The sequence below is a fragment of the Nyctibius grandis genome, chromosome 6 (genome assembly GCF_013368605.1).
Source record: "Nyctibius grandis isolate bNycGra1 chromosome 6, bNycGra1.pri, whole genome shotgun sequence".
NCBI lineage: Eukaryota > Metazoa > Chordata > Aves > Nyctibiiformes > Nyctibiidae > Nyctibius > Nyctibius grandis.
In genome coordinates, this window is record NC_090663.1 from 9,226,204 (window position 1) to 9,242,559 (window position 16,356).

At 39.1% G+C, this 16,356-nt stretch overlaps 1 protein-coding gene and 1 non-coding gene across 2 annotated transcripts in view; both read left to right on the forward strand.

Annotated features, from left to right (window-relative positions):
* The window catches only part of NSD2 (nuclear receptor binding SET domain protein 2), a 101,325-nt gene extending 85,787 nt beyond the window's left edge, over positions 1–15,538 (forward strand). The window contains exons 12-24 of the mRNA XM_068403534.1: positions 2,264–2,395; positions 3,445–3,568; positions 4,576–4,776; positions 5,461–5,640; positions 6,695–6,851; positions 7,594–7,799; positions 8,250–8,353; positions 8,611–8,880; positions 8,976–9,092; positions 10,916–11,057; positions 11,432–11,538; positions 13,180–13,384; positions 14,914–15,538. Coding sequence (XP_068259635.1) covers positions 2,264–2,395; positions 3,445–3,568; positions 4,576–4,776; positions 5,461–5,640; positions 6,695–6,851; positions 7,594–7,799; positions 8,250–8,353; positions 8,611–8,880; positions 8,976–9,092; positions 10,916–11,057; positions 11,432–11,538; positions 13,180–13,384; positions 14,914–15,182 — 2,214 coding nt within the window. The 3' untranslated portion in view covers positions 15,183–15,538. The remainder of the gene's footprint in view (positions 1–2,263; positions 2,396–3,444; positions 3,569–4,575; positions 4,777–5,460; positions 5,641–6,694; positions 6,852–7,593; positions 7,800–8,249; positions 8,354–8,610; positions 8,881–8,975; positions 9,093–10,915; positions 11,058–11,431; positions 11,539–13,179; positions 13,385–14,913) is intronic.
* On the forward strand, positions 10,639–10,768 carry LOC137665401 (small Cajal body-specific RNA 23). The gene has a single exon (XR_011048501.1). It is a non-coding gene; the product is annotated as a small Cajal body-specific RNA 23 (non-coding RNA).
* Positions 15,539–16,356: the final 818 nt, after the last annotated feature.

Below are 16,356 nucleotides of genomic sequence, written 5' to 3' on the forward strand. Positions count from 1 at the left end.
TGCCATCAAAAGGAGTGACCTGGGAGGAGTGCGTTCCTCAAGCTTTTGCTGCTGCAGAGACTATCTTAACTCCTAAGGCATGTAGCACAAAGGGTTTTTCTCAGGGTTTTAGGAGTCCTTTGTGGTGTGGGGAAAAGGTGGGGGACAACCGTAGTGTCAAGTTAACATAAGACCGCTTGTTTGGTTTAGAACAGAAAGCATACTTTTTTTTTTTTTTTAGTAGAAAACAAATACAGATCTAAGACCTTCCAGCTTTTTTCTTTCTTTTTTGCTTTTCTAAACATGACTAATTTTGGCTAGTGGAAACAGGAACATAATGAGGTACTAAAAATGTTAGAGCAGTGCACTGCTTATACCAATTAATGTTTCGGGGGGAATAGTTTAAACAGAAATAAGCATGTGTGTAAGTTTACTTAAACCGTAAGGGAAAAACGTTTGTGTTTTTGCCGAACTCCCACACTACCTTTCTTTATCTGCCCCTTCCCAGCAAGAACTGGCTGCTCCTGGCCGTGCACTCAGGTTGCATTTGCAGTTTACTGTTTCACAGCTCCTTCCAGGGAACAGAGATTTTCTGGTCCCTGAACAAAGCACTGATTTTACATGCAGTTTCTTTTAACCACTTCTGAAAGGGTTGGGCAGAATCTCCAAATCAATCCAGTTGTAGAAATATTCATAAGTGAAGTGTAGGTACGAAGCACTTTGATAGTATGCATTTGCACAGAGGAAATGCATTTAAACCCTTGCAAGTAATCTGGAAGAAAAAGAAAACAAAAACAAAACAAAACAACAACAACGACAAAAAAAAAAACTAAAAAATGACCATCAATGTGATCCAATATACAAAATAGTTTTAGACGTGATCAAGGAAAGCAAAAGTTAAATGGAGGAATGCAAGTTAGCTGGCAGCAACGGCGCGAAGTAATTGCTCAAAACCAGTGTTTCTAAAGGGATTTTATAAAGAGTAACTAGGCCTGGTTCGGCTTTGCATTTTTCTCTCCGATTTCAAAATAAATCACTTCTAATAAATGTGCACATTACATGGAGATTGGCTGACATGGGAGGTTGCACGTAGCTGTCTCCATTACTAAGTAGGCTGGGCCATTTTTAATAAAAGGTGTTTTACTGTAGATAAATATGAGATCATACGTCTGAAAACAGAAAGAAATTCTTCATATAAAGTGGGGTGTCTGTATCCTGATAAACAGCTATTGGCAAAACGATCTCTTGAGTACTGCAGCAATTCACGGTGACTTTCAGTGCTGTATTGAAAAGACTTAGGGAGATCCTTACACAGCGGAACAGAAGCGGTGAAGAAGAGGAGTAGCATGTTGGTTTGCTTTGGATATTGTACAGTATTTTTGATGGTATGTGTGAATAAGCATTAGAACAAGCTTAAAGAGAAGTGACAGGTTTCTTTTGCAATTCCAAATTCTGATGCTGTCCTGGAGAGCGTACTCGGTGAAACACAACTCACCGAGTACCATCTGGGGGCAACAAGGTGAAGTTCTGCTTCTTCTGGTGTAATGCGAGATAAGACAACTGACTCGGTTGTCCATTCCCTCCCTAAATTCTATTGAACTGAAAACTGGCCTGTAGTTTCTTTTAAATATGTTACTTGGGTTGTTTTTTTTAAAGGAAATTGTAAGTATTTTTAAAAATCCTCCATCTTTAATACACCTAGATTTATATAAGATTTATCCATAACAGGGATATCTTTTGTAGTGTTTTGAATTCATTGTTAGCTATAAGGTTCCCTAAACTTATTCAGAGAGCCACTTTTTTCTTTCTTCTCTCTTCTATATACCATTCGCACTTTCTTGGAGAATGTTTGGGTCAGAGACTTCCATATGCTTGAAGTTTACCCAGTTTTTTTCTAAAATTAACTGTTATTCTCTCATAAAATGCGTATTCAAACTTTATTCAAGGGATTTGAAGATATCCCTGTGTTGCTGGCTAGGCACTTTTAACTGACTGTATTACAGAACTGAGTATCAATATAATGCCGTATTACAAAGTGTTGGTGATTTGTTTTGGCTGCTGTTGAGTTGGTGAGGATGACTGTTACATAGTCCTTTCCATGAGACTTCCACAAATGCATACTCTGGTTTTAATCGAGCTTTTTTTTAAAGGTGGGGGAAACAAAACTGAAAGAGTGTGCCGAAATCTAGTCTGAATTGCAGTCTGTTTGCTTCCTTCAGTTGATATTCTGTACAAAACTGACCACACGTGACAGCTTTCTCTAACACTTATGTTTAATCTTCAGATCTCCGATGGCCAAGGAGATGAGCGATCAGAGTCTCCCTGTGAAAGTGCTGATGAAACTCAGACTGAAGTGTCTATATCATCCAAAAAATCTGAGCGAGGAGCAGGAACAAAAAAAGAATATGTGTGTCAGGTGAGAGATGTGAGCTGGGGCACTGAGCCGCGTTTCCTGAGGGTTCCTAGAAAAGGTCTTTTTAAATATGAAAATGACAATATTAGGCCAGTAACAGGTTTATCGTGTGTGTCTGAGGTGTCTGTTAGCAATGAGGGTGCCGTTGCCCGTAAATGGAATTCTTCATTCGTAATTATTTTTTTTTCTTGACCTCCAATAAGTGACTTGACCTTTTTGCTTGAGTTTCCAGATCTGTAAGTTCAGCATAATCTGTACCTAAGTGCATGACTGTTGCCAGGTAACTAGTTAAATGATTGAGGAGAGCTGCTTACTTACCTGTTAATAAAGAGGAGGAAGTAAAATCCAGTGGGTTTTGTGCTTCCGTGTGCAGCAGAGATTGCGGTGATGCATTGGTAGCAGCGTGTGTGTGGCACGCTAATTAAAAGCAAAAAAGCTTTCTCAAACAATTCTGGAAGAGTTCTTAGATTGTGAAATGATAACATAATACAAATGGATGGATCAAATTTGTTTCCACGAGACTGGGCAAGCACTTTTATTTCCATTTCTTGTATATAGTGATGATGAGGTCATATCTATCTTAAAATGTTGGCTAATTCCAGCATTATTGTTTGGTTCATTTTTAGTTATGCATGTGTCATTGCTAACCACTAGGACATAGACGTATCGTTGTGCCACCTAGATTAATTTCCTTTTGCCAAGGAAAAGGAAAATAAGGATGCTTTTTAACCCTACTCAGATGCGTCAGTGTGTTCAGGGAAAATTTCTTAAAGCTTTTTTCTTTTCTTTTCTTTTTTTTCTGTCGGATTGTATTTGCTCATGAACCGTGGTTCTATGAGTGATATTTCTAGCGGTTTAATGACTCTATTATCTGTTTCGACTGGAAGCCAGAGCATGTGATGATGCTTGTAAAATTATCTTTCACTTGTTAAATTTGATTTCAACAACGGGAAAAGAGATTTTCAGGAGCAATATATGAAAGGGAATAAAGAAAACAGTTATTTCCACATATGAACTTTTCTTTAACATTCAATGCCTTTGTGTTGTAAAAGCTGTGTGAAAAAACAGGTGATCTTCTACTGTGTGAAGGACTTTGCTATCGAGCTTTTCATGTAAGCTGCCTTGGGCTCTCTGGAAGACCAGCAGGAAAATTCATTTGTAGTGAATGTACATCAGGCAAGTTTGTCCCTTTCTATTAATAAGAAAAAAAAAGTTGTAGTTTTCCCATACGTTGTTCTAGCAAATCCTCCTGGACAGAGTATGTATCTCTGGAGGAACCATGTTCATCCTTTGGTGCCTGACAGGGTGGGAGTTCATACAGTACCATTAAGTGTGCCATGTTTTAGAAAGCTCACCCTGTTTTCAGCGAGAACTCTCTTGCAACTTGGCTGATTTAGTCTGAATTCCATTGCCTTAATAACTGCAGAGTATTTGCTCTCTGAGTACAATTACAGATTAAAGTCTGTCACAAAGACTTAAGAAATCCTAGAAAAAAAAAAAGCAAGTGAAATGTTTTAAGTCCTTTTTCAGTCCTTTGTGTGTCTGTATCAATCTTTTGCTTTTCCTATTAAAAGACTACCTTATTGCTGTTAAATTAATTTGCTTTTAATCCTATAATAACTGCTTGGAAGTTCTTAATCTTAAAACTTTTATGTAAAAGATTTGCGTTCTTGCTCATAAGCTCAGTTCAGTACATGTGGTAAACCTTGTCGGAACAAGGCTGCTTCAAAATAAAGCTGTTCCAAGCGATCCAGAGAGAAGATTAGAGAATGCTTGTCTTTGGTTCGTGGACCTACTTCAAATTTCACAGGATCACAGACAACCTATTTTGTTGCTTTAAAATTAAAAAAAAATAAAAAATTCACAGTTGTCCTGGCATACTGAGGCTTATAAATAAGAACGTAAAAGCAGATCGGTGAGGCTGTGGGTGTTGTGTACACTTTAACTGCAGTGGGTTTGCATTGTAACTTTATTTTATCTGTGTCTGAGCAGATTAGTATTTAACAGTAAAGAGTTAAAGTAAATAGATTGCTGCATCAAATATTAGAATTTGATTTGAGTTTGTTTAAAAAAAAACAAAAGCAACTCCCCCGTGCATAACAAAAACGCACAACAGAAGCGTTTTAAATTCACGTGTTTGGATGAAAAATTAGTTACATTATTTTTGTTACTTTTGCCACTAGGTGTGCATACCTGTTTTGTGTGTAAAGAGAGAAAGGCAGATGTGAAACGCTGTGTTGTATCCCACTGCGGAAAATTCTACCATGAAGCTTGTGTGAAAAAATTTCATCTTACTGTGTTTGAGAACAGGGGGTTTCGATGTCCTCTCCACAGCTGCCTCAGTTGTCATGTTAGTAACCCCTCACATCCACGAATTTCAAAAGGTAGTTTCATTTTATGTTTTTATGACTGATGAATTAAGTCTATTTATGGTATCTTAAGGTGAGGAATCTGTCCATTTAATAGCTGCTAGCTGCAGTTTTTCAGGCATGCATGGACTATTGATTGATTCAGGTTTTTTTTAAAAATAATAATTGCATAATTTTTAGTCAATGTTAGTGTTTGCCTTTTTTGTGTTCTTTTTTTTTTTAACTAGCTTTCAATTATCTGTAGTTAACCATGTTTTCTTCTCAAAAGAGAATGAAATCTAGAATGCATGTATGATGATGAGAGCCAGGCTGAGCAGAGCGAGGGTAAGGCCTGTGAATGTCCAGATACTGCAGCAAGGCCCACCCAGTGTGGAGACGTTTGATTCCGGGCATATTTTTAGCTTTGGGCAACACCTGTAGACAAAATTGCCTGACAGAGGCAAGCTTGTCTGCCCTGGTGTGCATAGCTAAAGCCTTCACATTTAAATATTATAGTCCTTTAAACTCAGTGTAGGGTTCTTTAAAAACCTTTGCTAATTTGGTAATGTTGCTAAATGCAAACATGCAGACTTTGAAAGCATAATTGATAGATTTTTTTTTTTGTGTATATAGGGTACCTCAGGCAGTACTTCTGTTTTTTAGTTCAAATAATAAATCAGTTCTGTTCAAAAATAATATGGCAGTATTCTGCTTTGCTAGGAAAGATGATGCGTTGTGTTCGCTGTCCTGTTGCATACCATGCTGGAGACGTTTGCATTGCTGCGGGATGTGCAGTCATCGCTTCCAACAGCATTGTTTGTACGAATCATTTCACTGCCATGAAAGGAAAAAGTCATCACGCGCATGTCAATGTGAGCTGGTGCTTTGTGTGTTCAAAAGGTAAACTGATGTAAAACTCTCTCATAAATGCAGCATCAAAATGTTTTATTCTTCAATTTAAATTTTATTTTACTAATCTGTTTATAGAAAACTATTAGAAATAAGGCATAGTAATTTAGGCTCTGTTAGCTACTGTAATAACTTCGGGTTGGCTTGTGCTGCTTCAAGTTTTTGATTATCCTTTTTTTGCAGATATAATTTAGTAAAGAATGTTTTTACTTGGAATTTGTCTAGCAGCCAGAAGCCTGATTTAATTCTTTACCAGAGACATATAATGAGAAGTGTTTCTCTGTTCTTTCCCCTGTGTTCAATGTACTGAAGCTTTTTGTGTTTCTTTATTGCTAATACATAATATTAAAACATAAATATTTTAAGAGTTGCTTTTAGTTTAGCAGCAGACAGCAAATTGAATCAGTATTAGTTGTTGCTGGGAGTGCCACTAATTAAGGTTGTTTTGTTTTATGTTGTACAATAAATTTATTGCTCATTGAGAACCACAAAATGCATAGTGCTGATTAAACTCTAGCCGTGGAAGTTTACCTGATTTGTTAACAAATTAACATGCAGCACAGCAGCTTTTAAGCTGCAGCTAACTTTCCACTTGATAATTCATGGAACAAACTAACAACCTCATTCCCTCTCCCCCCAGGAAAAAAAAAAAAAGTAAGAGAAATCTGTTGTTGTTAAAACTTTGCATACAGTGAAATTTTAATATATATTAAACTATGTTAAATATATTGTAGTCATTAAAGTAAAACAAAGTAATTATAATTTGCAGTGCATTATTCTGGCTTTTTTATCACTAGCTTGCTTGTTATTTTGTATGTATTACTAATCCAAGTCTGCCAGGCATTCAAATTAGTAAGGACCTTTTGGCTTTTGTACACAGCTAAAGGACAGGTATTTGTTGCAGGCAGGCCAGCACGTTTTAACCATTTATTTTCTAACTGAACCTACCACATGTGTATCACGCTGCTTTGAATCTGCTGGAATGCAAAACTTTTATTTTTGTCTTGATGTTTTTCAATCTTTTTTTTTCTTTTTCTCCCTGAAGGAGGAAGCTTGTTGTGCTGCGAGTCATGTCCTGCAGCGTTTCACCCAGACTGTTTAAACATTGAAATGCCAGATGGGAGCTGGTACTGCAATGACTGCAGGGCCGGGAAGAAGCTCCATTTCCAGGATATTATTTGGGTTAAACTGGGAAATTACAGGTCTGATGAACGGATTTATTTTGTTCTACAGTACTGGCATGTTTAATTAAGGATCATACAATTGGTTGCTTCTGTAGGCCAGCCTTGCTGCACAGAGATTTCTCATTCCTCTGTGAACTAGGGACCCCAACTCCTTGCAAGCTTCAAGTTTAAGGACTTGTAGCTTCACTGTTGCTCTCAGCCAAGGCATTACCCATAGCAGACTCCTTGTAGTCTTCTGACATCTGCTTCCAGTGTATGAGCCTTCAACCCCTTTTGTTTCAGAGATCTCTTCAAATAATTAAGCTGGTGTAACTTGTAATTGGCTAAATTACTACCTTGCAGGCTGGGAGATAAGTCACTCAGGTTGTCAGTGGTGAGATTTGAGTGAGATAGAGGTGGGTGGGGTTTATCCTAGAAAGCTTTAATAGCTATTATCAGCTCTCTCTTGATCTTTGACAATTACAGTGATTGCAGACCTTGTCAAAGATGATGTTTTTGCTAACCAGATGCAAGGAGCTTTACCTGTATGCTTATCTTGCAGGCGGGCAAAAGTCCCACAGATTTGAGTGTTGGGCTTTCCTTTACTAGTCCTGTCTTCTCTTGTTGCCTAGTGAGTGGGGTGAGGAAAGGATTTTAAATCCCCTTGGACCTTGGAAATAATAATCAGTTATTGCTGTTTAGGGTGACTTTGTTAAACTGTCCCTTGCAGAAAGAGCTTGACTAAAATGCTGTATTTTTTGTATTTGTATTTCTGTGCTAGATGGTGGCCTGCAGAAGTTTGCCATCCGAAAAACGTTCCCCCAAATATCCAGAAAATGAAACATGAAATTGGAGAATTTCCTGTGTTTTTCTTTGGTTCTAAGGATTACTATTGGACGCACCAAGCACGGGTGTTCCCTTATATGGAGGGAGACAGAGGGAGTAGATATCAGGGAATCAAAGGAATTGGAAAAGTCTTCAAAAATGGTACATAGCTAAAAGTAAACAAAAATAATCTTGTGATATGTGTGCTTTACTTTCTTCAAACGTAGCCTTCCGACAGTTTTTATACATTTGTTTTACAAGATTGAATGAAAAAAAAATTGGTTTGGTGTCCTGGGCAGCAGTCACTATTACTAACTTTGAATGAAAGCATTATTTTCATGGCTTGTAGAAGACTAGCATCTAATTGGAATTATTTCTGATGATTTTCACATTTTGGAAAGGAAATTATGATTGTAACTGGGAGACAGAAAGAGTAGATTTGATACATCTGTTAAGAGTGTTAACACTCCAGCAGCATTGTTAGCAAGAAAATTGAATGATGGGACTAGAAAGTAGATGATTCTTTGTTTAACACACATGGGAGTGAGCAAGTCAACTCGGGGGGAGTAATCCTTTTTCTAGCATTTCTGTTGATACAACAATCTTTTTTAGCTTTGCAAGAAGCTGAAGCTCGATTTCGAGAAATAAAGCTACAGCGAGAAGCCAAAGAAACCCAAGAAAGTGAACGTAAACCTCCACCATACAAGCATATTAAGGTAAAGTCTGAGGAAATTATACCAGGTGCTCAAAAGTCTAAGCCAGCCCTGGAGAGGAAGAGCTAAATGAGGAGATGGGGAGGAGAGGTTGTAATGATGTACTGGTAGTTGTGCTTTTAGAGGCATGAGATGATGAAATTTTGCTTCCATTGGAACATCTGGTGTTGCAAAACCAAATTAGTAACCACTGTAATAACTCTTACAATAAATTCAAAAGTTTTAAAGTGACGTTTGAATTATTTTAATGTCTTATTCAGGTGAATAAACCTTGTGGTAAAGTGCAGATATATACTGCTGACATTTCTGAGATTCCCAAGTGCAACTGCAAACCCACAGATGAAAACCCTTGTGGCTTTGATTCTGAGTGCCTAAATCGGATGCTGATGTACGAATGCCATCCACAAGTTTGTCCAGCGGGAGAACGGTGCCAAAACCAGTGCTTTACAAAACGTCAGTACCCTGAGACGAAGATCATCAAAACCGATGGGAAAGGGTGGGGTCTGGTTGCTAAGAGGGACATTAAAAAGGTAGGAATCATGCTTGCCTAGCAAAGAACTGATGACTTGTGATGCTGTTTGTGGGTTTGGTATATACTTTACTAGTGATACTTGGTATCTTTCAGGGAGAGTTTGTGAATGAGTATGTCGGGGAGCTGATTGATGAAGAGGAATGTATGGCGAGAATCAAATATGCACATGAAAATGACATTACCCACTTCTATATGCTTACTATTGATAAGGTAAAGTATTTTACATTTTCTTCTGTTATTTAATCGCAACATTATTTTGATCTCTTTTCCTTCTGTTGATCACCTTGGTAGGACACTCTGCTACATTTGATGTTTCACGGTTTCATATATTCACAATGTTGTATCTTCTGTGCCTCCCTGCTCCATTCTATATATAATGCATCTCATTAGTTCTAACTGTGTAACGTTGTAAAGTATATATTAAGATCTATAAATTGTGCTTTGCTGCTTGAAATCAAGTACAGCAAAAGTTATTTATCTGCCCAGTCTTAAAAGGAAGTATGAAGTTTTGGGAAATAGTAATGATAGGGTTGAAAGAATTACTCTTAGCAATCTTACTAAAATTTCAACAACAACAACAACAACAAAATTCTCACTTGAGAGTAGCGTGGAATATAGTTGTGAGGTTGTGTCCCATATTGAGCATTTAATCTTTTTTGCAACTGTCTGTCCCATTCTTTGTTTAGAGCAAAACTAGGCTTGTGCTTTTGAGGAAACTGTTTTCCGAAAGCGCTGCCTGCGTCAGTAGCCAGCTTGCACTGCACAAATTGCTTCTGCAGAGAATTAATCCAGCAGATTAATCGACGTAGCAAATTAATTCAGCATCTGTAGTTCTCTGTGCATACCTCTGAGTATTTTGTTCCTGAGACGGGGAAGAAAGCGGGGAACCTGCACGGGGAGGGGGTATTGATGATATATAGTATATTGCTTCAGTCCCCAAACAGCTACTCAGGAGAAAAACAAGAGTTGGCTGTCAGTCCTGCATATTTTTTCAGTGCTAATCACCTTTCTTTTGCCCAGTCCTGCTCTGTATTTCCACAGCTACTGTTTTCACTAGTCCTGTAACTGATGAGGTCCTGCACAGGAGTTATCACCTAAGAAGGATGAAAACATGTTTATCTGAACACTTCAGTTTCTCACCCCACTACTCAACTGACACGCAATTTCAGTGTGTTAAATATCCAAACTGAACATGTATTCGACTCTTGCCGTAGTTAATAAATGGTCATTGTGGTTCTGTCTTTCAAAGGTGCCTGTGCCATTATGAGGCTGAGCTGTACATGCAGTTAGAGTGGCTGGATGTGTGTGCATATAGACATGACAATCATACATGTACATTATAAATATGAGATGGAAGGAAACTGTAATAATTATTCCTAAATAAGCAAAGCTGTCTTAAGCAGTTCCTGCAAAGAATCACAGTTTCAAAATTCTTCTGGCTGTTTCAAGATTTTTTTTTTTCTTTTGTTAATATCTGGTATGTTTGGTAGAGACAGAAATTAGAAGGCAATTGTGTGTGGGGATAGGATTTTTTTTAGTTTACCAAGAGCTTGTTTTTGTTTAAACTAGGCTGATTTGGGGAAAGCAAGCTGGTGAGAAACTGGTAATCTCTGCAAGTAATCATGCAATAACTTGGTAAATACCATAAAGCACAGTATTTGTAAATGTGTCACAGCTTTGTGAATGCCAAGTAAAATGTACCGAGTTTGAGTCTGAGGCTTTGTGGAGGGAGGGGGTTCTTACCGTGACCAGCACAGTGCTCACAAGAACACTTATCCTGCCATGTGGCTGAGATGGGTTTTGGAGAATGTGAGCTAGAGCACGAGTATTGCTTTGGGAGTGTCACATTCCAGGCCACATGAGACACTACAGTTTTCAATACAACATGGACCATCGGTTTGCTTGTGTGCTTCTGGGTAGCAACACCATGTCTGTTTTGAATGCAACTGCTGAAATAATTTGTGGGGTGGGTTTTTTTTTTCTTGTGAGGGGGGAGAAAAAAACATTCCTTCTGTTGCTGGTTTGATCTTCAGGACCGTATTATTGATGCTGGCCCCAAAGGAAACTATTCTCGTTTTATGAATCACAGCTGCCAACCAAATTGTGAAACTCTAAAATGGACAGTAAATGGAGACACTCGTGTCGGCCTGTTTGCCGTGTGTGATATTCCTGCAGGTATATCGGCTTATGTTGGCTTTTTAATTCCTTAAGTTAAACCTTTGCATGGTTATGAGTGGGACAGTCATGGTTTAACTGAATCAGTGCAAATATTTTTGTAGAGCTCCCAAACAGCACTTCTGTATCTTTTCTTCGAGTGACAATAATAAACTTAAGGAGCGGGGCAAGAAGAATGTTTAAAAATACGTATGTTCTGGTTTGTGTACACACATGCACACATATATCTGTAAATATCTATAGCTATGATAACAGATCAGCAAGCAAGTACAAAACCAGAAGACAGATCATGAAGTCTTTATTTGCTTGTAATAATCTGATAGACTTTGTTACCTTGTCCTTCATAATGAAAGGGTATATCTTATCTCGCTCAGGGACAGAGCTGACTTTTAATTACAACCTTGACTGTCTGGGCAATGAAAAAACAGTCTGCAAATGTGGTGCCCCAAACTGCAGTGGATTTCTTGGGGACAGACCAAAGGCAAGTAATATATCAAGAGATTTTGACTGTGTCTTGTCTACTAGCGTTGTTTTTTCTTTTGGGGTATGTGTTGCTGGACGAGTTCTATGTTATGATAAGGGTTAATGCTGCTTGAACAGATGCGAGCTGTCCTCTGGAACAGTAAGGAAAAACCTTACTGGTTCCCTCGCTGGGAAGATGGAAACATTCTTTTGCCAAACATAACCTTGGTGCTAAAGAATACATTTTTATCCTGTAATAATACAGCAGGCGATACTGCTTTTGGGAACATCCTAACATATTTTCTTCCACTTTGTCCTATGAGAAATTAATTACTTTGGGTCCTGAATAAGAGATATTGCTAGATACTGGTACCTGCCTCTGGAATCAAAAGCATGTAAAAAGGGGGGTTGCAGAAGGAATAACCTTCCCAGTCCCGTTTGAAGTGTGGGGAGGGGAAGGGTTGTAGGATCTAGGAGCTGACTAAGAACAAGCCTAACTATAGTCAGTGAGATTATTCTGACGTTGCAGTTCATATTTTCCCCATCAAAACCTTAAAATGTGATTGTTTTGTTAAGATTTGTTAAAAATTTTTCAGTTGAACTGAAGAGTAAAACAATTTGAGTTTGGAATGAGGAAAAAATGATACCAAATTATGTCAAGAAATGGCCGGTATGATTCATATCAAGTCAACTAAAAACCTGTAGTCCAGCAAAATTTGATGGAGCTTCCTGAAGGGCTGGTATCGGAGTGCAAGGGGAGGCCCAAGTACATTCCCAAGAGAAAAAAATCTCAGCTGTGGATATAGAAAGGCTGCACCTTCATGTGGTCCTTCACACTGCTCAGTGTCAGGCACCACAGAGGGCGGACTTAAAATCTCCAGAATTCACATGGCTGGTTTTTGTTAAGGGAGAGGCTTAAGTGGGGTTTCACATAAGCTTGTGATCAATTTATGCAGACAGGCATGAAGAAATGAAATGTTGCAGTTCAGTTTTGCAGGGCTGTCTGCACGGGTAGGTAGAATGGGATGATTTTAAAGAAAGTAGGTAATGATTACTGGGGTGAGGGGGAGGGAATGATGGTAGGGATGTTGAAAAAGCGTCCAGAATGAATTTTATACGATTTGGTGAAGGAGAGTTGAAGTGCAAGCAGCAGAATGTCAGGTTGAAATAAGGGTAAGGTTTGGTATATTCTTTCTAGCGTTACAGACACAGCTACAGTTCCTGAAATTCTGCTGTCCGTTCCTCAAAGAGAAGCAGCAAAGACTGGTTTTAGTAATTCCAGCATGAGTATACACAACTGAAAGAGAAAAATGAATATTAAAGTGATTGGTGGTGCAAGAACAAAATGGTGGTAAATTAGCCACAAGTAGGTTAGACTGGAAATTGGGAGACTTTTTTTCAGTGATAAGAAAGAGGAAGAGCTTTCCAGTAGGAAGAGATTGCACAGAAAAGATCTGGTTTCAAGATGACTTTTCACAAGGGTCAGTGTGTTTTTTTTCATCAGCACAGATAGGTACGGTGAGGCACCAGACAGGTCTGCACCAAGTCAAATTTTTGCCTGTGTGCACAGTCTGCCAAGCATGCCAATAGTTTTGCTAGTTCGTGTAATATTTTTCCTTTGCAAAACTGGCATTTACAGATTTGCATCTTACTCTTTCAGAATTCTTCCACTAATGCCTCAGAAGAAAAAGGCAAAAAGACCAAAAAGAGAACACGGAGACGCAGAACGAAAAATGAAGGGAAGAAGGAATCTGAAGACGATTGTTTCCGTTGTGGTGACGGAGGCCAGCTGGTATTGTGTGACAGGAAATCTTGTACTAAAGCTTATCATCTCTCCTGTCTTGGTTTGGTGAAACGTCCTTTTGGTGAGTTGACTTGCCTCTTAAACTTGTGTGAATAAATAACTTGTGCAGGTACCTCATTTATTGCACTGAAACCTTGTCAGCCCAGGCGGCCAAGAAGGCCAACAGCATCCTGGCTTGTATCAGAAATAGTGTGGCCAGCAGGACTAGGGCAGTGATCGTCCCCCTGTACTCGGCACTGGGGAGGCCGCACCTCAAATGCTGTGTTCCGTTTTGGGCCCCTCACTACAAGAAAGACATTGAGGTGCTGGAGCAAGTCCAAAGAAGGGCAACGAAGCTGGTGAAGGGTCTGGAGAACAAGTCTTATGAGGAGCGGCTGAGGGGACTGGGGTTGTTTAGTCTGGAGAAAAGGAGGCTGAGGGGAGACCTTATCACTGTCTACAACTACCTGAAAGGAGGTTGTAGCGCGGAGGGTGTTGGTCTCTTCTCCCAAGTAACAAGTGATAGGACGAGAGGAAAAAGCCTCAAGTTGTGCCAGGGGAGGTTTAGAATGGATATCAGGAAAAATTTTTTCACTGAAAGGGTTGTCAAGCATTGGAACAGGCTGCCCAGGGAAGTGGTGGAGTCACCATCCCTGGAGGGATTTAAAAGACGAGTAGATGTGGTGCTTGGCGATATGGTTTAGTAGTGGGCTTGGCGGTGCTGGGTTAATGGTTGGACTTGATGATCTTAAAGGTCCTTTCCAACCAAAACAATTCTGTGATTCTATCTTGAAAATACTGTTTTCATATGGTGAGAGCTTTGTTTGTGCATCATGTAGGAGCTCTTCTTGAGTATGGAGATAAAATGATGGCCTTCCTCCTGCCTCTCTGGTAAAACGAGCCTTTTGTCTTACAAATACAGTTAATTGAGAACATCAGTCAGTAGGAGCACTGTGGCCCTGTCACAGGAAAGTTGATTATATCTAAGACGCGCATGAAGCCAGTTGAGTTCAAGCCAAAAGTAGCAGCATCTGGAATAAGGCGAGTAGGAAAATGTAAAGGGCAGCAGACATCAGGTTGCAGTTCCAGATACTACAGGAGTTACCTGGTTCCAGTCAGCCATCTCAGGTGGGACATGAAGAAGTGAAGCAGGCGAAGCCTGTTACCCCAGAAACAAGTAAAACAATGACTTGGTAAAATATGCGGGGGCAAAAGAGCGTCTGTAGGTATGGCACAGCAGCCATCCCCGAGCAAAACCTGCAACAAACAGGTGAGCGTTGTACCAGTAGGCAGCGGGTGACTGGGCGTTTGGATATTCTGCCAGCCTGCAAGTTCTGTAAAATGCTGTCGGGTAAAGCCTGAATAATTCCTTGTAGCTGGAGTTCACTGCTGCATTTAAATGAGAGGGTGTCGTGTCTGCTACTTACTGCTGTCAGTTGAGCTTTAGAAGTATGATGTAGCGTTTTGATTTTTGAGATTAGCCACGGTAGTTGCTGTCTCATCTAGCTTTGTCTGGAAAGCGGTGCCTTGTTCAGCTGCTAAAACACAAAACTTTAAAAGATGATGACACATTTTACTCCCCACTAATGTGCTCTTTGTTTTTGATCACAGGCAAGTGGGAGTGTCCTTGGCACCACTGTGATGTTTGTGGCAAACCTTCTGTTTCTTTCTGCCACTTCTGCCCAAATTCTTTCTGCAAGGAACACCAAGACGGGACAGTACTAAATTCTATGTTGAATGGACAGTTATGCTGCTCTGAACATGTTCTTGGGGTGGATTCTGTTGAAACTCAGAAGACTGAGAAACCCCGCAAAAAACTGAACAAGTTTAAGCCTAAGAGGAAGCAGAGGAACAGATGGACGAGAGCCGAATGCAAATAGTCATGGACTGCAGTTTCTACTGCCAACACTATCTTGTAGATAAGTTGTGAATATGACCAGGGAAGGACACAATTTTACATATATTCTGTAAAGCTTACATGGGGGGGGATTTTTTGTTTTGTTTTTATAAATCCACTGAGCCAACCACAGCAGTCTTCTGCTGCTTCTGCACTGATAACGAACTGCATAGTTCAGAAAATTTCAGGACAAACCAAACTTATTACTCAGCATTACAGTTACACTTGAATTGTTACGAATGTAAAAGGTTCCCTCCAAAATACTTTCAGATTGGAGGTAGGTTAAAATCAAACCAGGTAGGCGTAAACATAGATTTTTTGAGATAGTATTTGTCAACCAACAGATGTTTAAAATAGTATATCCTTGAAAGAAGTTATTAGCTCTCAAGTCCTTTTAAGTGAGAAATGGCTTGGTCTGTGGTCCCAATGAGATTTGCTTGCCTTGTGTGTTTTTGAGCAAGTGCTTGAATGCTGTTCATGATCCAGGTGCGTATCTTGCTATCACCACACCCATAATGATTTGTTTGTGCTCTTATAAAATAGCTCTCCAATGATTCCTAAACAAACATGGTTTTAAATATCCTTCCACCAATAAATATAGTGTGTGGTGGGAAAGGCACACCCTGTACCAGAGAGGGGAAATCTTACCTTGTAAGACATTTTTTTCTATACTGTTTTTTCCTGTATCTCATTCCAGCGAAACAGAAGTGACTTGATCTTACAGAGCTGTACAAGTCTGGATTTAAAGGGATATTGTCTTGCAGTCTAGGCCCAATACTCTAGGAATTTTGTGTCTTAATAACAATAAATCATACAAAACCTATTCTTTTAAAAAAAATTACTTGATTTTTTTTTTTTTAATGTCAAGTAAAATGCAGAGGCAAACATTTCTTTGGAATGCTTGGAGTCCAAGCATTACAACTTTGTGATAATGCAGAAAATGCCCTAAAAGGAACAAAAAAAACCCCATGAATGAAACAGAAGGTGAAACTTGACTGAAGTGCAAAAACTAAATTCAAAACAACTAATTAAAAGTGAAATAGATTTTTGAGGAAGCACATAAGGAACAATTTTAATGTGAAATTTAGCCTGACTTTGTTCCTTTTGATAAAGTTTGTATAAAACTGGCTACTTGACTTGGCAGACTGTTTGAAATC